Source organism: Pavona decussata, unplaced genomic scaffold (genome assembly GCF_977016875.1).
Source record: "Pavona decussata unplaced genomic scaffold, jaPavDecu1.1 SCAFFOLD_84, whole genome shotgun sequence".
In the NCBI taxonomy this organism is placed as follows: Eukaryota; Metazoa; Cnidaria; class Anthozoa; order Scleractinia; family Agariciidae; genus Pavona; species Pavona decussata.
Window position 1 is genome coordinate 508044 of NW_028145502.1, and position 21233 is coordinate 529276.

The window sequence follows — 21233 nt, forward strand, 5'->3', positions numbered from 1 at the left end:
TTTCAAGGGAACGTGTTTAATGTGCAGAATTGGCTTAAAGGCTATGAATTGTACACAATACCCGTCGACAATTTGACAAGGACAGGACAAGGGACATAAATGAAACGCTTCTTTCCCTTAATATCAGTGTGATCATCCTGTTACTAAAATGTAGTCACTGTCTTACGCATGGCATGTTTAAGACAAAATGGCTAAAAAAAAAAAAAAAACAGCCGACAGCGGTACCTCTGGACGCTTTGCCGGAGCGTTGTACCATGACGATGCACCACGAGATTTCGGCCCGCGGTTCGCTTACGCCAGCCGGAGATGGTTCCACGCTACTTTCCGATACCTTGTCCCCGACAAGACAGTGAGGGAGCGAAAAGTCCGCCCTTAGACCATATGAGACAGATCCCTTTCGAAAAGCTCCTCAGTTCCACCTTACTGCCTTAAACTGAGATTCAGACACATATATATATGACAATGTATTCATTGTGTCTTCCATGTGGTACGTTTTGAGGTTTGAGCATGCGCACGTGCTAAAACTGATATAACGACTGAAGGATGACCTGAAGTCTTGGAGGTACCGCTAATGGACTCCTTTTATTCTCGTTTTCCCTAAAACGATTGCTCCTTCGACGGATTGTCGACATTGTTAAGGGTATGCCTCTGTATGTAGATGACGGCTGGTGTAGCCGACGTAATCTGCATCACACAGATGACATATAAAAATATACACAACGCACTGTTGATTGATCACGGGTGGCTTAGGCTCCTGCAGTTTAAGATCATCACCAAGGTTACGGCTTCTGAAAACCGGCTGCAGAGCGTAAAGCAACAAAATTGACCACACTCTACAGCCGGTTTAGACGTTTAGATTACGTTATTAACACCGATATCAACAGTAAGCTTGCAACACTAAGCGATAAGAACACATTTGTTTATTTAACAGTTTAGTATTTAACAAAATGGCTTCTGCATTCTATAGAAGAAAGCAATAAAAATCTTCTTTTGGACTTGACTTTTTCGGACAGCATCGCCGTCCGTGTTAACATAAATTTTACAAAACTGTTAATTTCAAAAACTTAAAGAATTTAGAATTTCAAAACTCAGGTTTAAATATCATTCACATGCACTTTCTTAAATAAATCTTCATTGCAATCTTAGTTATTCAATATTAAACATTACTTTTGCCCTCAACATTTTGAAAGAATTCTAAGATGACCAGTCATATGCTGACAAATCGAAAATTTTCGTGATCCGAGGTTTGTGTTTTCAGAGTGAAAAGGTTAAAACATGAATATTAGCTAAACTTGTTATCGCGTACAATAAAGAACACGCTGAAAGAAGCAATTACGTGAAAAATATTGGAAATAAACTTCGACAAACTCACTTCTGTCCTACTGAGTTGTCACTTTGCAAAAACAAAAACAAAAAAACACGTATTCATACTTGTTAGGTTCTTCGTTTTTTTTTTTATAGTTTTCTTTTCTATGCTCTCTCGTCAGGTGAGAAAAATTAGGACATGGCCTTCTTGAGTACTGAGTCACTAATTTAAGGAATATTGTATAAATATAAATTATTATGACTTATAGTCTGTGACAATTGGTAATGCAATAAATGTAACAAGATAATTATAAATCTACGTGTTTCAAGTTTGGAGCATAGATTCCAGGTCACAACAACGCCGCTGTATTCTAAGTTGCCAAAATGGCTGTTTAGTTTTTCTTCAGTCTACACCTCATGTATGGTGCAATCATGTATTTGCAGTTTCCTTCTTCGTCACCAGACTGACGCAGCTAGGGCAGGCACCACGTACTCCGTCAAAACTTGAAACTGAGCTCTGTGCCATCACGTGCTGGTCACGTGCTGATGCTTTCTGCAGCATTTCACTGATTTCAAAGCGCCACTAGCTGATCACAAGTATATTCTCCTAAGATCTGATGGCGAGGTAATCATGTTGCACTGTGGGCATAACTTTTTGGCCCCCTAGCAAAATAAATAACAATATCATTAATAAGCTTTGTCCAGTAACTCACACTGGATGAGGAAGTAATCTACACAGCTACACAGCTATGCAGCAGCTTTTAAAAAGACAGAGTTGTGGATGATAAAGAGCAAAAATGTTTAAGAGACTTACCAGTGTTCTGAGCCAACATTCTTCACAATGAACATGCCAACAAGAAATTGACGTCAGGGGATTTTTGTAGGCTTCCTGAAATGAGAACATTCATGAAGAAACTAAGTCAACTCTGTAGTTTATTTCACTTAAAGAGAAATTGAGATGGCATTTTTAAAAGTGACGAAACCAATTTATTTATTACGTACCATACATATTAAACACTTGATTTTTTCACATTTCTTTTTCCCCTGGAAAAAGAAAATAAAATACCGTTAGTAACATAACAAGAATGCTGTATCTCCCAAGAGTGTAAGAAAGAAACTTAAAGCCAATTTGCTTACATCTGAAGTCTGAAAACAACTTCCTCCTTAGATCCTATACATCTGTTCGACTCCTGAATTTTATTTTTATTTTTCCTCTTCCATCTATTTACTAACTTTATTTTACTTTCCATCAAGTTATGTCCACCAAGTAGATTATAAGTAAACATTAATTTTTAGTTCCTATATTAGGTGAGTGAAATTTTATAACCTACTGGGTCTTCGTTCACAAGCCTCGACATTTGTTTCTTGTTAATTTTTATATTACTGCAATGTTATTGTTTCTGAAACATGGAAATAAAATAAACCTGTATCCTGAAACGTGAAAAATATCACTCACCAGTTCTCTTATTCGAGCCTTCAGAGAGTTTATAACAAGATCTGGGTTGCTTGCCCTGAAAGCCAACAAAATAGCTATTAAAGTAAATTATGTAACTGTCATGCAAGTTAACCTTCATACTTGTAAGGAGGTTAGTTTCTAAAAAAACTGCGGTGCTATGTCGGTGGGGGATTGATTTCATCAACAGAGTTTGTAAGTTCCGGTTCCAGTTGTTCAAAGGGCATACAACTTATCCAGAGGATAAATTGCTATCCAGCAGATAAAATGTATTGCTTGGAGAACATTTTATCCACCGCATAGCAATTTATCCACTGGATAGCGTTATCCGCTCTTTCAACAACCGGGGGCAAGTAGCCAAATTACCATATCGACTCTGTTCATAAACCAACCATTTGTTTCATATTGATAGTTATTGTCAGCTAACAAGTTGTTCTTCTTGTAACCTCACAAAAGGTGCTTACACCTCGCCTTACACAATACACTAAACCCTGGTTACCGAGACAGGGTTCAAACTCTTTTGAGCTTTTAAAATCCATGACTTTCCATGACCTTTTCAAGTCTTCCATGACAAAGCGTTTGCATTTTACAGTGTCAAAACGTGCAGTGATTCATTTCTACTGAGTGAAAATCTGTTTGCTGGTATACTTGAAGAGCATTTACTGTGACTAGGCTTAAGGTACTAACACTCCTCACCACTAACACTCAGTCACTAACAAGTTGTCTTCTTTGTAATCTCACAAAAGGGGCTTCTAACACCCTATTCTACACAATATTACATATCAAAATATTTACTGAATGACAACAGCTATTTCTTCCAAGAATATATTTTTCAGGAATGCAATTTTGACCTTTATCACAAGCCACTGTAGGAGTTAAAAGTGTTTAAGAATATCTACCAACTCACCCATCCTCATGTTCTCCATTTTGTTTGTTGGCCTTTGTTTCTGTGGAATCATCCTCTTCATCATCATCTGTGCACTGCCCTCTTGCGGGACTTTTCTTGTCTGCTGGAGAATTTTCACCACTGTGAAAAAAATTGACCCAGATGAGTGGACGATTTGTAATAACAGAGCACAAGTAACAACATGAACTCACTTTAATGTACGCTTATTCAAGGATTTCATCATGCCCTGACCCAGCACTGCAGCCAATGCAGTCTGGCAATTAGATTTTGCACATTATTTGCCAAGCTGCCTTAACTATGTCAACCTGGTTTTGTCTCAAAAACATGTTGCATTAGAAAAATGTGGAAACTGATATCCCTCCATTCCTGCTAGATCAGAGGCAGTTTGATCTGCTTCAGAATATCAAAGATATATCTCCTATCTTGTCCCCATACTTTTATTATAAAAGCACTTGGAAGAAATTATAAAAATATCAAGAAAATTCACCTTGGGTGATCCTATCCTTAATTCTCATGACCTCAGGGGTTGAATAAGCATGGATATTACAAGGAGAAATTTGATGCTGATCTCTGGGCTTAAAGGATTAACGCACTGACCTAATCACAGCTCCCCTCAGTGCTTGTCTCACATTATCTTCATCAGGTTCATCAGTGCTGCAGGGAATCACATCAGATTCTGTGTATCTTAGTTTACAAAGATCACATATTAAGGACAAATAAAACAAGAATTTCTGTTCTCTACAGGCTCTGTTGGCTATAAAAAAGCAAGCACAACTTCAAGGAACTTTGGATATGCATGTTATTTTCAAGCATTGCTTGTTGCTAACATCAGGCCCTTTCTGCCAGGAACCTGCTGTTCAGCAGTGCAACAGGCCCCTCATTTCATAATCAACATTTACTGTAATGGCAAAATATCACTGACATTGATCAACAATGATCAATGTCAATGCTATTTTGCCACTACAATGGTTTTGGTATGATCTGCCTAGAATAGAATTCTCAATAAGCTACAACTAAAACATAAGCTATTGTAAGGGGCTATACACGTACCTACTACTGGAACAGAGTAAAAGTTGAGAGTACATTTTGGTTTGCACTAGAAAAAAAGTTCTAAAGGATACTGAGGTTTCCCATACTCTTCAGAATCATCGCCATCAATGTTAAGGTCCCCATCATCTTCATCTTCTCTTTTGCGTTTAATACCTGTCTGGAAACCTGAGGCTGAATAGAAGAAAACAAAACAAAAAAGCATTAATCTACAATCTTATGTTGTGTTCCAAACACTGTGTGTATTCGGCCTAAGGAAAATAATTTATGATGTAGTCCGTAACAACCAAAATCATCTTTCAAGGACTTCATCTTCAGTGGAATGAGAATAAACCACAAATGGCACATAGTCAATCTGCACCAATACTCGGATATTAAACAGAACTGAATACTATTATAATACCTCTGAATCCTCCCTCCAATAGAGATGTCGCTCGTATCCTTGTCTGTCCTGCCCATTCATATTCTTCAAATACTTCCTGGCCATTCACATCGTCATTGTCATCAACTCCAGCGCCTCCTTTCTACAGAATAAAAATTTAACTTTAGTTGAGTCTCCTCTTCTCAAAGACACCTCCCATAATTGGGCACCACTCATGAATACAAGGATATTATTCTTGGTCTGAGCCAGACATAAACACAATAATTACTAAACTTACTCTAATTATTATTAGATTTAACACCTGAAATGCTTTAGGTTTGAGAGCACAGGGAAGGGGGCTTACTAGAGATACATGTAGGGTGCTTACTTTTCTTTTGACGTAAGCTTCAAAATTGAACAATAACACTGAGGAACTGCAACACTTAGATTATGGTGAAGGAGCAGTAAAACTAGTAAATGTTTTTTGTGAATTCTACACCAGCAGCTTAGCTACCACTTTGATTCATCAATCACAATCTCTGGACATGAGAGCTTTTTGAATGAGGGTGTTTTTAGTCTACCTTTCTCAAGCAGGCCTCCACGTGAGAATTCAGTTCATCCCCACTGCCATGAATCATCTCTTCACACACTGGACAAAGTGTTGTCTTCACACCTGATGGTCCTTCCTCTGCAGCAAGGGGTGAGTTCACTGGAGAACCTTCAAATGAATGATAACACTGTGGTGAGAGGAGTCCGTACACAGATCATCACAATGTACAGTAATTTTAATCTCATAGCCAAGATAACTGAAAATATGACTTGCTAACTCACACTGTCAGCACTTTCTGCTGCTTTACCTATTTAGGTAAGTTGGTCACCCCCATACAAATGTAAGTGAGTTGCCATACATGTAGCTGGCAGTTTCATTGGGGTTTGGTGGCCCGTGACAAAGCTGCAAAAATGATCAGCAGGATGGAAACGGGCAGCCTGTCATTGTTGCTCATTTTTGTAACTCTGCTGCAGGCCACTAAACCACAACAAAACCACCAGCTATGCAGCCTTCCAAAAACTTTTGTTCACTTGGAATAGTCTTGTGTTTCCTTTGATAGTTTGCATTGGCAAGATTTACACTGAAGTGATATAGATACTGTATGTGTGGCCTCAAATGATGTCATTTTTGTGTGGTACAAAGTGTTTATTGTTTGTCTCATGATATCGCTTGAGAAATAATGACACCTTCATTACAGTAGGCAATGAAGTCAAATGGTTACATTCAGATGTTCAAAGAAGCCAGGCAAAGTTATGTTCACAGCCAGCCAATTTGTCCCACATCCAAACCTTTATAATGAAAGTATTACATAATTTAATGTTCATACTTTGAGAACTTCTGGATCTTGTTGGTTTAAGGGCAGTTGAGCGGCCGCTTCTGGCCATTCTGTTCGCACAGACCCTCAAGTATGTCTGTGGATGATATAAAAAAAGACAAGAAAAATAAGCAAATGAATCCAATCTATAGTGTCAGAACAATAATGCCTTTATAAAAAATTTTGGTAAGCAATGCAATTCATGAAATACTGTTAGAGTGCACTTTCTAATCTTCCATGTTAGTTTTAAACCTTTTCATGCCTAATATCAAATAACAAATTCTCCTATCTTGTCCCCATAATTTTCTTATAAAAGTACCGGGGAGAAGTTGTTAAAATATCAAAAAATTCACCTAGGGTGATCATATCTGTAATCTCATGACCTCAGGGGTTGAATAAGCATTGATATTACAAAGAGAAATTTGATGCTGATCACTGTTAGGGCTTAAAGGGTTAATTTGTTATTTACTTGCCTGTTGTCTCGTGCTAGCTGGTGTATCATCCAGCCGTTGACTTGCATCTGCTTTACTTTCTTGTTTAACCTTTCTCTGAAATGTTTCACCATTCTAGAAAAGAAAAAGGTTGCAAAATTATTTTTGTTAGTTACTAATTTGAACACCATTGTTGCAGTATAAGATACATGTATATTGTACAACAGTTTTTATGGTGTGAAATAAAATATTGATTTCATTAAACAACTTTTTTTACCTTAGGTGATCAATATATGTTGTAGGTTAAAATGATTTCAACCTAGGCTGATTTTTATTTTTCTTTGTTAAGGTTGGGTAATTTACATCTTAAACAAAGGTAAATACAAATCAACCTGGGTAGAAATCATTTAAACCTGGGATTCATTTTAACCTACAACATATACACTGTACATCTTGCGGTTTCTAAATTTGCTCTCAGTTTGAAATTAACTTTTTTGTTCCATAATCTGGAACAAAAGAAAATAATAATTGAATTGGTTGAAAGACATTTTAAACCATTATACAGTGTACAACTACCAAGTTACCCTAAACTGCAATGTTAACAGAAAATCCTTTAAAGTCTTTTGTAAAATAAATAAAACTTGCTTCAGAAACTACCTTCCGTCCCTGCAAAGCAGCCTCTCGTTGACTCCGTCGCAGCTTCCTGTTTAAATAGACAAAATAAAATAATGCTATTTTTAAATTTTTATTCTTAAATTATTATTATAATATTAAAGCCTTACACATAGCTATTACTTTTAGCCAATAGCCAGCTATTGCTCCAATGAAATGTGAAATTAGATTGTATTTCTGACAATTTATCGATAATTTATTTCAAGAGTGGAGGTTTCCTTTAAATCTTTCCTGTTTTGAGCTTACGCTCTCCTGTGGATGGAAGGGTTCAACTGACCTGTTCTCTTCACAAAATCGTTCCATCTCCCATGCAAAGTGACTGTCCATCTCCCCTGCCCTGATACTAGTGCCGCAAATGGGACAGCCAGGTGCTTGAGTTGATGATCTCCGTCTTCCTAAATGATCATCACAAAATGAAAGATATTTAGACAGGAAAACTTGAGTATTCAAGTATACCAAGAAATTCAATCTCAGCTTTAAATGCAGTGGTTGTTTATTGTATACAATTTTCACTTAATTTCAGCTAGGGTTTAACTATCTCCATATAATATTAGCAGTTATGTCTTGCCAAGCTTGTGGTTTCATGCCACAAATAAGAAAACCAATATAGGTACATTAGGTAAAGTTCAGTACAAGCCACAGATGGCCTATACAATTGGAGCTTAACCTGGTTCTGTAGCATGAAGCAACTGGAGTATTGCTACTGCCTCTAAATGGGAGGCTAGTCCTTTTAGAGTTAGCCCCTGCAGTATACTGCTGGCCTTAACCCTTAAACCCCTAATATCAAAAAACAAATTCTCCTATCTTGTCCCGATACTTTTCTTATAAAAGAACTGGGGAGAAGTTATTAAAATATCCAGAAAATTCACCCTGGGTGATCACATCCTTAATTCTCGTGACCTCAGGGATTGAAGAAGCATTGATATTATAAGGAGAATTTCATGCTGATCACTGTTAGGCCTTAAAGGGTTAAATAACTGACACTAAGATCCCATAGCAACAACTTGAGAAGACTGGAGTCCAGTACTGTTATTTTCATTTGTTTGAAAAACTACATAAGACTTCCATATATTGTTGCACTGTGCATGACGTTTCTTTCTTCTGCAAAACCTTTGCAGTTTTTGGTATTTGCTCAACCCTACTCTGACAAAATATAAAATGGACCACCCTTAGTGAGACTGTACTCCATGTATACTTCCTTTTGACGACTTCTAAAACCCAGATAATTAACAAAAGGCCTTCTCGCAAACAAAATATGATATGAAAATGGATTTTAGAGAGATAAAAGCATTAAGATAATATGTTCAATTCTAATGAACCCAGAAACCCAACACCTTTCAAAGAAGCTGAAGTCAAGCTCAAATAGACCCACATTCTAAGGAGAGTGGACTGGTTGCCCGGTGATACTTCTGAAAAGTTTGGGTTTAATTCAGCATAATTTACCCTTTATAACACATAGGTGAGAGAACAAACACTTCTGCAAAGCGTATCTTTAAAAATTTCACAACTCTCTTATTTTTTCCAAGCAAAACAACAAAGGATTCATTAATGAACATGAGGAGCACTGTTGTGGTTAACATTAAAATATTAACACCTTTCAGTCAAGACATTCTTGTTTTTAAACGGGTGCCACTTTTTTGACAAAAATTTACACCATGCTATCTTCTGACAGTAAATTTTGCCAGCTATCCGCCTCTTACTACAGTCAATATTCTACTCTATAATGCACATATAGCATCATTATGTTACCTGGGTACTGGAGTGTATTTTACGACAAAACGCTAACAATGGAAGAGGTCCTGCCAAGACCATTTTGTTCTCTGGTGTTTTGTTTCAAACTAATTACAAAAGAACACCATGATATCGTGTTCAGCACTATGGAAACAAATATTTTCCTCACAAAAATTTTCTTTTGTCTAAAACCAAACTTAAAACTATAAACCATTTGCAACATTCAAGTCAATAATTTAACAGAATGGACATGATATTTTTTGTTAAAAGGAAAATTATAGTAAACCTGCTCATGTGTGGGAGTTTGGTTTATAAGAAACCCATTTGGCTAGAGTGATAATTACTTTAGCTAACATAATTATAGCAAACATATTCACATTGTTCAGGACCGAATACAAATGAAAGGTGAAGAGAGTGTGGCTCAACACACTGTGTTAAACACAACTGTTTTTATGCTTTAGAACAGCAATGGAAATTACAGACCAAAACAGATTAATTTTAATAAATTTAAAATCTCTATCAAATTAGCATTTAGAAGGTCTCCACTGCACTCTACTGAAATTTAATCCCAAAGCAGAAATGAAATTTGTGCCAGGCTTGTTAAAAAATCTTTGTTGGGCTTTGTTGCTTATAATTTTCTGTGAAAGATTATTGACAAAGATTAGAAAATTCATGCACTTGCTTCTTCTATTTAACACTGTAAAAAACCCTGGCAAACAGAGCACAGTGCAACTTAAGTAACTCTTAAACCTTATGTGAGTAACTTATAAACAAAGCACTTTGAGATCATTTTAATCAGCTAATCCCTTGCAAGAAAAGGACAACAGGTCTACAAGAAAATGAGCTCCCTTGTTAACAAAATAGAAGAAAAGATAGCAGACAATGGAACAGACGGTGTGAATAACTATTTAGCATACAGGTGTAATTTAAATGAAACACAAAGGGAGTATGATGGTTATCTGTTAAGAAAGCAACACCACTTTATGAACTAACACTAAAGGTGTAAAACTAAAATCCTGCTGTTTATTGCTGCTTAAAAAACCAATGTAATCTTCTTGATTCTCTCTTGAAAGCAAAAAGGAAATTAGAATTCAAAATGTTTACAGAAGTTCCAAGGTTTTAGTGAAGGGAACTTCCCAACACTATGGAAACAAAACCAATTAACAAGCATGTGGCTTTGTTATGTTAATTCACATCTGCTTCCAGAACCTTGTTGGAGTATATTACAAATCATCTATTTCAAACATCTCTCAATATTTACAATAAACTGAAAGGTGAATGTAATCACCCGCTACAGGGGAAACTCTGTCAGTAAAATATCTCAACCCTTTACTCTATCACAACTGTTACTTTCTGAAAATATATGGTCTAAATAAATTCAGTTTGTGAAATGTTTTAATAACTCAAAGTATTTCCCATGTACAAATGAACGACGAAGAATACTAGTATAAGATAAATTACTCTTAAAGAGTTTGGATTGATTAGCAAACCGGAGTGTTGTGTTGTGCTTAGCATATAAACAAGAATAATTTCACTCTTGCAGGTTTCTTGGAAGCAACTCTTAATTTTCATTTTAATTTACTATCTTAGTCCTTTTTTAAATGATGATGAGCAAACACAATTTAAAATTTAAATCCACCAGCACATGCAGTATTTTATAAAGTCTTATTATATCCTCTAGGGCAAAAGATATAATATTTATAAGCCCTTATCCTCCATTCTGGAATTCTAATATAATTTTATTTTATTATCTAGCCCCGTATTTGGCAGTAAATGTGCGACTAACATTACATTAACAAATAAAGCACATTCACTGGCCTTTTAATTTCAAGCGTTCAAGTCCCTTGTAAGTTGAGCTAAACAAATTTGTGAATAAATTATTAAACTTCTGAGAAGCTCTTTTGGTCAATAAAGGACAAACACAAACAAGATTCCCAACTTGATGCTTGCAAGACTGCTAAATGAGCAGGCTACAATATAAAACACACCCACTGGACTAAACTACAAAAGTAGTAAAAATATAATTTTTTAGCAGGTTCACTTTCTGGGAAAAGAAAGTGAAACATTATTTTTTAGTGTAAACATTAAGAAATTCAACATCCTTTTCCCCCTCAAGACAAACCTTGATAAAATTTCATGCTAGCTTTTAAAACATGTGGACAAAGCCTTGAAGTGTAACCATTCAGATGGAAGCTACTTTCCTGTGGTGATGTTTACTGTGCTGCACAAGGTGGTTCTAACATTCAAGTCTGTTGATAAAATCCTGAAGTGACCATTCAAATGAAAGCTACCGAGCAGTTACCTTTGGTTTTGTTTATATTCCAATATTTCTCAAGTAGTAATTTCATAAGAAAATTGGCTTGGGTTCTCTAAGGATATAAAGGTTTCACAGCTGTAACAATAACAATTCAAGTTACCTCTAGGTGAGTTTCTTTCAGCTTCAGCATCAGTACTGCCAGTGGTTTTGCAACATTCTGTATCCTCACTCTGCTCTTTTTTAATATTCACACCCTCAGTATTGCTGTCATCACCATCTTCAAGCAGGCTCGTTCTCTTAGGACTTGGGCTCTTAGATTTATCTCTTTTCAGGCACACGTCACTGTCCTTCTCCGGTTTATGTGGGGAGATCTTCTCTTTCCTTTCGACCACCTCTTTATCAAGTTCAGGGTTTTTGTACAAACTCTCGACATGTTCTCGGTCTAACAAATTCCGCTGATGTTGTATATGATGGAAAGGAAAAGCATGCTCTGGAGGGACCACACGGCGGAATGCTCCAGTTCCATTAAACACCGCTGTTGGGCCACTTGTTTTATGGAGAAGCCCTCCCCCTAGATGGTGGTGAAGTTGAAGGAAATGTGGGCCAAACTCATGCGGCATCCGCTCGGCATAGTGTTCTGTACCAGGATAGAGCGCAAGATGCGATGACCTGTGCTGATAGTGCGTTGAATTCAACACCATCCTATGAACTGCTTCCCCATCAATGTAACGATTTGATGGCGACGTGTAGACTGCGTGATAGTCATTCAATGCTCCTGGTGATGAAGATGATGAGCGCGCAGCCTCAGCAGTCGATGCTAATACCATGAGTGCTGGAGATGTTAGAGGATTTGGAATATATGCAGGGCCACTTAGTTTCTCCATCTGACTGAAGAGTAATAAGATAACAATTTGAAATGAGGAATCCCTCTAAAGTCCAGTGCAGGACATTTTTGAGTTCAAGCAGAATTTTCAAAGTTCTGTATATAAGCTTCACAAATGAGAGCTAGCTGCTACAGTTTTTCACGCCAAAATTATCCTTGAACTAGTGCCTCTTCAATACAAGCGTATAAGCTTACTATATTTAAAAATGAGTTTCAAATTAATTTCATCTCAAGCTAATGATAACCACAACATCAAAAACATTAGCTACTTGAAAATGATAACCAACACCAAAACCTCAATATTAAAGAACACAACAACACTCCGCACAGAATCCTCCTCAGCTCGTCAAGATTAGCGCGACGTTCTCGATATTAGGAACCAAAATTCTGCACGCACAAGCCTATCTGTGGCCACTGGAAGCTTATATTCTCAGCTCTCAAAAGTTAATTATTTCAAAATACATGTTCTTCATCGAGTTGCTTCCTTTACTTAGCCAGTTCCACGCTTTCAAGAGGGCTGTTGAATTTGCAAAGAGCGGAGCAGTTTAAGCGCTGTTGATGATTACAATCCGATCGCGTACTCTTGAGCTCGATGTGTTGATAAACAGAAAATTAGCAATAACACAAGTCTACACCAACACCACTTAGCAAGGGCGGTGATGCTTTCGTAAGCAAAAGCACTCAGGCAAACAGCAAAATATTCCTTTCCCCGCCAAGGAGAACTCGTTTTTGACGTATAGGCGAGACCTCCAGTACTTCAACCGGAAGATGCGCTAGATTGAGCAAAGATAGACAACTTCTCCAGCAAAGAAAGAGCATTGAACTAGCTACAGCTGAAGAGAAGACCGCTTTTATTTTGAACCTAGCGAGCATGCGTATTAGCGTCCTATCTCGTTTCCATGTTAGTGAGGAGTGAGTCAATAAAAGGCAAAATAATTCCTCCTTTCAAACTGCAAATAAAGACTTTTTTAACATAAATTTCTCCCACGAACATAAACAAGATAACTTCAATTTTGATATTTTCAAAAGAACCTGCTGGCTGGCTTCTTAAACTAACAGTTCGCGGCGATACTTTTCCAATTCTACAAACATCCGGATTGCAAAGTCGAACCTTAATAAAAAAAAATCTTAGTTAAAACACTTTTGGGAAATGAGTTATTTAGCTTCATTTGCGATTCAGTGGCAAGAAATTATGTAAGACTGCAAACAGGTATTTGGTTACTAAAGAATTAATTTCCAAATTTCGCGGCGAGTTCTGATGAATTTTGAGAATACACACTTCGAGAAAGGTAATAGAAATTGCGGGCCGTGCTTTTGAAAGAAACTTCTTGAAGTAAGAATAGCCTCTTTTCCTTCATTAGCGCCTATACAAACCGAAGCAAAGGGCTTCAAACAAATGTTAGGCAAATGGTATTGAGCAAGTGATAACAAAGTTATTTTTAATGAACAAAACTGATGAAAGAGGACTTTGTTTGCCGTCCGCCTTGCACTGTCTAATTTTTAGCACTCTATTCACGCGCTGAAAATTCGCTCATAGCCGAACGCAATTAACCAGATCTTTTCGATTTTTCCGGCAGTTCAACTGAATCTATCTTTATCAATTAGTTCCCTGGTGTCTGGGGAAGTTTCCGTTTCTAAATATTTATTAAATGAAGACTCCAGTTTGTCAGAAGACAGGATATGAATTTGTAAAGCATTCAATAACCCTCTCGGAGGGCATATTGTTTCTTCGGGCTTTCCGCGTTGCGACTTTATTTAAGTCGGCAAAATTTGGCAAAGTAAAAGATATTCAAAAATGATACATTGTTTTTATTGCTTAAGCCACTGTTTCTCGTGGTTTTCTGATCACTGAAAAGTGAGCCGCTTTCTTAATTTAACGATCAAACATTTCTGATAATCTTGGACCAACTGCTCAATTCGCCGATATAAAATTTCAAAGCGAATTGTCGTGTATTTAGTGCTGTACTTGAATAAAAAAATTACATTCAAATTTTTAGTTAAAAACAAGTTCCTGCTGCGTTTCTAATAAATGCAAGTTACCCGGGATCGAGTAGCAAATTAGGTTTTCTTTTCAAAGCTGCGCATTAATTTTTTTTTTTCTGAGTAAACATGTTAAGGGCGCCAACATCGGTTATGAATTCGCGGGGCTCTAATTCACTTGGAGAAAAAAAGCTTAAATTAAACATTCACAATCCATTAAGTCCCCGTTTAAAGGTTTAAATTATAATCAGGAAACGAACACTCTCACACAACTCGACCAATTTCTATGCTAATTAAAGTTATTTAAACTGAAAATATAGTTAACAAGAGGTTTTTCCATATTGAACATTGCGCGGGGAGTTTTGCACAGTTTGCAAGGACCCCTTACTGAGTTAAAATTTATGAACGCTATTTAATTGTTTAACAAAAAAGCAATGATTTAAAATATAGACTTCAACGTGCGTTTGGCTGGGATTAATAAAAGATAAATTGGAATCCCTTTCTCTAGTTTTCCGCCCGCTTTCAAGTTTTAAATTTAAGATGTCTAAATTGCAGTACCAGAATGATTTTTGACACGTAACCATTATAAGCTCTGTAGCTTGGCGCGCGCTCAAGCCTCCATCGAATAAAACTAATAATATTTTGCCACAACAAAACAAAAGTTGGCACGCAAGAGTTATTGAATTTTGGCGATAGCTGCTGCATTAAAAAAGAAAACTTCCGAAGAAAGTTTCATAGAAACATCTCCCACGCAAGCTAGCAGTTGTTTTTATACGTCGCGTTGTTCCAACACTTTGTAAACAGTAGGACACAAAAGTGCAAACTGGAAGAAGAAATTAACTTGTTTCGAAATAGGAAGGAAACACTAACAATACAGTCGAATCATGCTGTGCCTTCAAGGTCCATTTTGCCAAGCTTTCACTATGGAGTATTTTCCACTAAATTTAATTTTGTTATCAACACTAGTGGAAGCTTTAATTCAAAATCACGACGCACCTAATTGCTGGTTTAAGGGAAGCGAATTTTTAAAACGATCGAGCAAATTGTCGTATTCTACTTGGGCACAATTTAACAGCCACTAAACTCTTTAAAGAGAAATTTAAATTTTGCAGCTGCTATCAGTCTTTTTGTCCAAGTGAAATGATTGCATTATGATGGTTAATAAAGCAAAATTAATCTAAGGTACAAGCCTTTTGTTTGTATTATGCAAACACTGGCCATTGGAAAGCTAACCTAGTTTTTCACTCCACTCTAATAGGCGCCCCGGACAAATAAAGCACTTCGAAAACAACCGCTCCAATTTACAAATTTTATAGCAAATTTGGCGAGCTGAATTCCTGTTTACAAACCGCGTGGCGCACGCTTCACGTCTTCAAATAATTTGCTTTTTCTTTATTCAGGCCGCAACAAATAAATCGGAGGAAAAGCGCTTTAGAGAAATTTTAAATTGAATTCTCCACTGCCAAAATACACCGAAATTGATAAGCTAATATTAAGAAGACACCTGTCTTCTGCATTTCCATAAAGAAATAAACCAAGGGACCAACACGCGAAATTTAAAATTCTAATGCATATTTATTAACGTTTTTGAATGGCACAAGGTCATTTTGACTACCGAAAATTTTGGTTAAAATAAATGTAATTGTTTCAGGTTGGTTAAAGATCTTTAAGTCACAATTTTCGACGTTTTTTTTTTCATAGGTTTGTTCAGTGTTCAGTCGGCTATCTAGTTGTGCTTGTGTGTATAAGTTTATCGTAGCATAAAATAAGCAATTAAAAGGAACTCGTTCAGTGCGGTTTGGAAATTATCCATCACATAAAATCACATTACGCCCGTTTAACGGCCTCGAAATGGGCTTTTAAAAAGCCGGATGAGTCATTTTGCATATATATCTCTTTGCACACTGTTTTAGTTAAATATGTCGCGAAAGACAGTTCACTGACGGACAAAGAATTAATATTCTAGAGTTGTGCGAGTCGGAGAAAATTAATTGTTGTCAGAAAATGGAAAATTATCTCGCGTAAGAAAATTAATAACCTAAGTACAAAGTGCGGGGGATCACCATCTTCCTTAAACAAGCTATTTATTTGGGCTTCCTGAGAGAAAATTTATGACACTGATACAAACTAGTTTCTGTCATAATCCCCGGTTTTTCCGATCCATTAGGTTAATTGCCTCCAGCGAAACAAGACGCACTGGAAGAGAGGGAAGAAAATTTCGCTATTTTTGAGTGAAAATGAGGGCGCGTGAAAATAAGTGATCTTATACAAATAATCTTTCGAAGCAAAATGTTTTTCCTTAAGAACAAAAATATCGCTTTGCGGTTTCCTAAAGGGCAATATCGCTAAGGGATCAGGTTCGAGGAAAACCTAATATCAGAAATTTATTAAACTCCTTTCGATTCAAGTGTAACAGCGCTGGGTTCTTTGAAGTGTAAATACAGTTTTTAGCTAGTATGCAAATTAATAACGGTATCGCGCTTATAAGTATCATAATTACCTCAAATCCTAGTAAGCCATATGCTGTTGCCTAAAATGACATCTTATCATGAGTTCGTTCACGGCTTATGTTAGACGAGGGCTTTAACATTCACATTACGGGTGAGCCAGTTTAGCGAAGAAAAACTTCCTTGAGTAGCTTTAAAAGAACTGAATACCTCTCTTCTCGCACCGAAGCATTTAAAAATATATAAAACGGTAAAGAAAGAAACAGTTTTTTAGCCGGAAGGCATACTTGTCATAAACTAAGTCAACAAAAAACGGCGAGGAAAAAATTCAGGATTATGGCGAAACAATACTAAAACAGCTCAAATTGGGTGTGTGGACAGACGCATTCTGCTCGCGCGTTTTGTTATACAATCCGGTTTTTCTTTCATGTACGGTAGATAAATGAAAGAGTGGATTTTTCAAAGGAATTAAATCAGAAGGTTATTGAAATTATCGAGAGCTTATTTGTTAGAACTGTCAGCTTTTCTCATCACAGATAAAATTTACCCAAATGTATGGGTAAATTAAGGTTGAGCGCCTTGAGCGAAATTACCTCGGCAGCGAAGTCTTTTGATCTCATCCGACGAAGAATTGATTAATTTTTAAGCTTTTATGGACTAGGGAGTTCGCGTTAAGGTGAACAAACGAACTGTTCATAAATATTTACTCTACAAATCAGACCAGTCGAGCAATAAACGAAGAACCGCTTGGAATATTCAGCTTAATAGTGCACGTGTAATACAATTCATAATAGCTGAAATGAAACCCTACCGGAGCGAGCAGCGAAAGAGCGTGGGCTTTTAAATAGACTGGTTTAGACTTCAAAACAGACTTTCCACCTTCATGAAATTTTAATTTGCAATACTCAGCAACTGATCTTCGTCCGCTTTTCGTCAGTCACTCCCTTAACAGTTAACTGAACTATATCGGCGGGGATTTCTAATCATGCCCTTTGAAGGTGTCATCAACTGAATTCGCACGTCGCAAAATGTTCATCTCGTTTTTCTTGAATAAACCACAGTATTTGTGTCCCCTGAATAATATTTGTTTTCCCAAAGGTCATTTAATTATCTGATTTGGCTTAAACAGCTCTTACTTAGAAGGTGAAGACAGTTGTGATGTTTAATAAGATCGAGTTTTACTGTGAAACTAAATTAACGCTGTCGTCATTACCTCGAATTCGGTTATGCGTCATAAACCGTGAGGGGCTGAAAATCACTCAATGAAAATGCACGCAATCAACGAAAATTGTGCCTTTCTAGAGACAGATTCGCGCAGTTTATATCGACAACAGAAAATTATCCGGGAGAAAATAACTTTTTTCTCACACGCATTGATTGAAAAGAATCGCGTGTACAAACTAAATGGTGGCATAATTTTCTGAAACAATGTGTCTATTCACTTTCACTGTTCATTTCAATGCCTCGTAAAATTTACGAGCAAGACCATGTTTTCGCGATTGAGGGTTTTCATTAGTAACTTAACTGTTAAAATGACTGTTAGTGCAGTCGCAAAAATGAAGCAAAACTTACCACCGATCTTCTTGCAGTAGACTGATAGTCTTGTTCGTCGATCGCGAGCTTCAAGTATTGTAAAGTCACCACTTCCGAAGTCATTATTATACACTGCTACCCGGGTAACGGGAAATATGACATTTATCGCCTTTCTTGTGCATGTTATAAATCAGCTATTAGCTGGACGATTGGGTCTGGATAACAAAAAGGGTACTAGGTGGTTTTATTTATCGATGAGTTTATGACATAAGACTTGAAGTAATTTTTGCTTAACATCTAGGAGGACATTTAACAGCACGAAATAATTAATGCTGATGGACAAATTCGCACTTAAAATTTCGGAGGTACTTGTTCTTGCATTGGTTTTTTTCCAACAGAATAATTAGGATGATGAACGAGTAGGCTGAATGTATTCAAGCTCCCCCCTGTCAAAAAAAAAGGCAAAAAAAAAAAAAAAAAACCGGAAAATCAACTTACTGTCCACACACAAATGAAGTGATTATACCCTTTACTCTGAAAGAGAAAGGCCCAAAAGAAGAAATCAAGAGAGCTCTAACTTGAATTACGCGACTGAAGTTTTAAGTTTAACCAGGGCCTTAGGCTATTGAATATCACAATGGTTGCAATACAGACGGCAAATAATGCAAAAAGAGCAAGGCTGATTTCACGACTAGGAAATTATATTATTCCAATATTTCGAAAGGCACGGCTTTTCTTCCTTCGTGTATTTCAGAATACTGAGCTTTTTCCCTTTTTTACTGTTTCAAAAATCGCTGAAGTTAAAATACCTGTAAGGGAAGCCACCATCTTAGAGATTAGGAAACGCAGTTCGTTTATACCGGGAGACTGAGCTGGGGTCATTAGCAAGAAAACTTCGATTACAGAATTGCACTGAGAATTCGCGCATTCGCGAGAGATTTTCTGCACCACGTCTGATTCAATGTTACTGTTTTAAGATGATCGCCCATGAAGAACCGCGATCCAAACGCGTTAAGTTTCCATCAACTTTGTGAAGTGGATGAAGTGACGATCGCTAACGATAAATTCCAAATAGATTAGTTGGTCGAGAAATGATTCAAACGAGATTTCGCGAACATGGTTGCTTAAAAGAGACAATCACGGAATGACTGATAGAGAGAGAGAGAATCGATTGAAAGGGGGCATTGGTTGCTTGTTATTAATTCTTGAGACATTGTCTCCTACTGTGAAAACTGATTTAAATGAGATCTCGTGAAGGTGCTCGATTGCGGGCGGAGATCGTCGTTTAAGAGTGTTATTAAATTGAAAGCTAATTTAGAATTGCCGTCATGAAGATTTAGGAAGAAGTTCGCTTTCGAGTAATTCTTACACGCAGTACGTGCCTTGCATGGAGCTGGTTTAAACAATTTCACAACAATGGCACAAGTTACTGAAGGGAAATTGCTACTTATGAAATATTCTAAGCCCAGCGTTTCGGAGATAGCTGATTTAAAGAGGACTTTCCCGAGTTTCGAAAGAATTCAAACCTTCCTTTTGCTTTTCACAAAAGAGCCTGCTTTCTTAGTATAAACAGTTTGAATTAACGATAGCAGGGCCTGAGTCATTTATTCACAATGAAACAAAAAAATTGCCATTTTATCCACGTTTTAAAACCATGGAATCAATTAAGGTTGCATAAATAAGGCTAAAATGTGATTGATCTTTTCAAACAAAGTAATTTTACTTGCAAACGATTTATATAACTAAATGAAAATTTTGAGTTGTTCAATCACTCAGTTTTAACAAAAAAATAGCAAAAAGATGCAGTTCTAGTATAAAATGTTTCGCTTACTCGGCACCGCGAAAATTGTCTCAAATATTCTCTTAAAATAAAGCAAGGATACTGAATTCTAAAAAGTTGTTTGGAATTCACATATTGCAGCTGAGAGATGCTTTCGGTAGGGGTAAAACAAGAAGCTTGTGAGGCGCCTGAGAAAACGAAAACGCGAATTATTTTAATTTCATTAAAATAAAACCAGGCGCCAAGCAAGAGATTCCTGAAAGAAGGCATTTAAGGTTTAGAGCCTGTTCGGTGTTAAAGTATTAAAACGCGCGTGAAAAATTATTCAGTTTGTTAAAAGAGGCCGTTTAATGACAATGAGGCCAATATGGCAGCACTCGAAAATGTTTCCATTTTATGAAAAGAAACCATATAAAGACTGTAAACAAGCGGGCGCACGCGAAACATTTTTCTTTTCAGTGGGTTCTTTTAAGTAGTCCACGGTTGCAGTACTCAGTGGGCTTAAATTCAGTAAATCAAGTTGAATGAATTTCAATTTCAAATCAATTTCGATAGTATCACGAAGTAAGCGCGAAAATGATTGTCTTCCTAGCAGCTAGAAGTCGTAACTTGCGTTATAAAATTGAATGAATTGACATCCGATGACTGATTTCGGTCAAAACTCAAGAAGCGTGTTTAGATCTCTAGTACAAACATATTCTTAATATTTTTGGGGGGTTTTAATTTGTCCAAATCTACGGTTCTGTATTTCACATCTTTTAAAATGCAGTTACAAAAAATAGCACAGATATAGGCCCGTCTGGAAATCGGGAAATTTTCCATGCGTTTGTCTAGGGGTGTATGGTAATCTTTTGCCTACTCCGAAAGCCTATATCGAAATAATGTTTGTTTTATTCGGCAGTCTTTTAATTGCTTTTGCGACACAGATAGAACAGGACGTACATGGTGGAGTTTGTTAGTAGACTGAGAGTCGACGGCACTGCATTCGTGAAGTTGAGAATCGCTCATTTCATTATTTGTTAAAAAGACTGTCTCTGTTGGAACTGATTAACAGGTCGATTATCGTTTGATTGAAGGACGCA

The 21233-nt window shown here is 36.8% G+C and overlaps 1 protein-coding gene across 1 annotated transcript; it reads right to left on the reverse strand.

Annotated features, from left to right (window-relative positions):
- Window positions 1-900: 900 nt before the first annotated feature.
- LOC146475275 (E3 ubiquitin-protein ligase Rnf220-like) lies at window positions 901-18550 on the reverse strand. Its single transcript, XM_085115650.1, has 15 exons — window positions 18411-18550; window positions 11689-12416; window positions 7818-7935; window positions 7526-7571; window positions 6911-7003; window positions 6450-6534; window positions 5655-5791; window positions 5116-5236; window positions 4787-4886; window positions 4263-4349; window positions 3666-3785; window positions 2762-2816; window positions 2308-2349; window positions 2120-2194; window positions 901-1968 (listed from the first exon to the last, which is right to left on the reverse strand). The coding sequence occupies exons 2-15, from the start codon at window positions 12410-12412 to the stop codon at window positions 1897-1899; spliced, it is 1875 nt and encodes a 624-aa protein (XP_084971776.1). The 5' UTR covers window positions 12413-12416; window positions 18411-18550; the 3' UTR covers window positions 901-1896.
- Between the last annotated feature and the right edge of the window lie 2683 nt (window positions 18551-21233).

What these genes read in the sequence shown, in the direction of transcription:
- LOC146475275 (XM_085115650.1), bottom strand. Translation starts at nt 12,412, where the DNA reads ATGGAGAAACTAAGTGGCCCTGCATATATTCCAAATCCTCTAACATCT. An exon ending in TGGAGGCCTGCTTGAGAAAG is followed by an intron (nt 5,237 to 5,654) that starts GTAGACTAAAAA and finishes TTTATTCTGTAG; the next exon opens with AAAGGAGGCGCTGGAGTTGA. An exon ending in ATTGGAGGGAGGATTCAGAG is followed by an intron (nt 4,887 to 5,115) that starts GTATTATAATAG and finishes TCTTCTATTCAG; the next exon opens with CCTCAGGTTTCCAGACAGGT.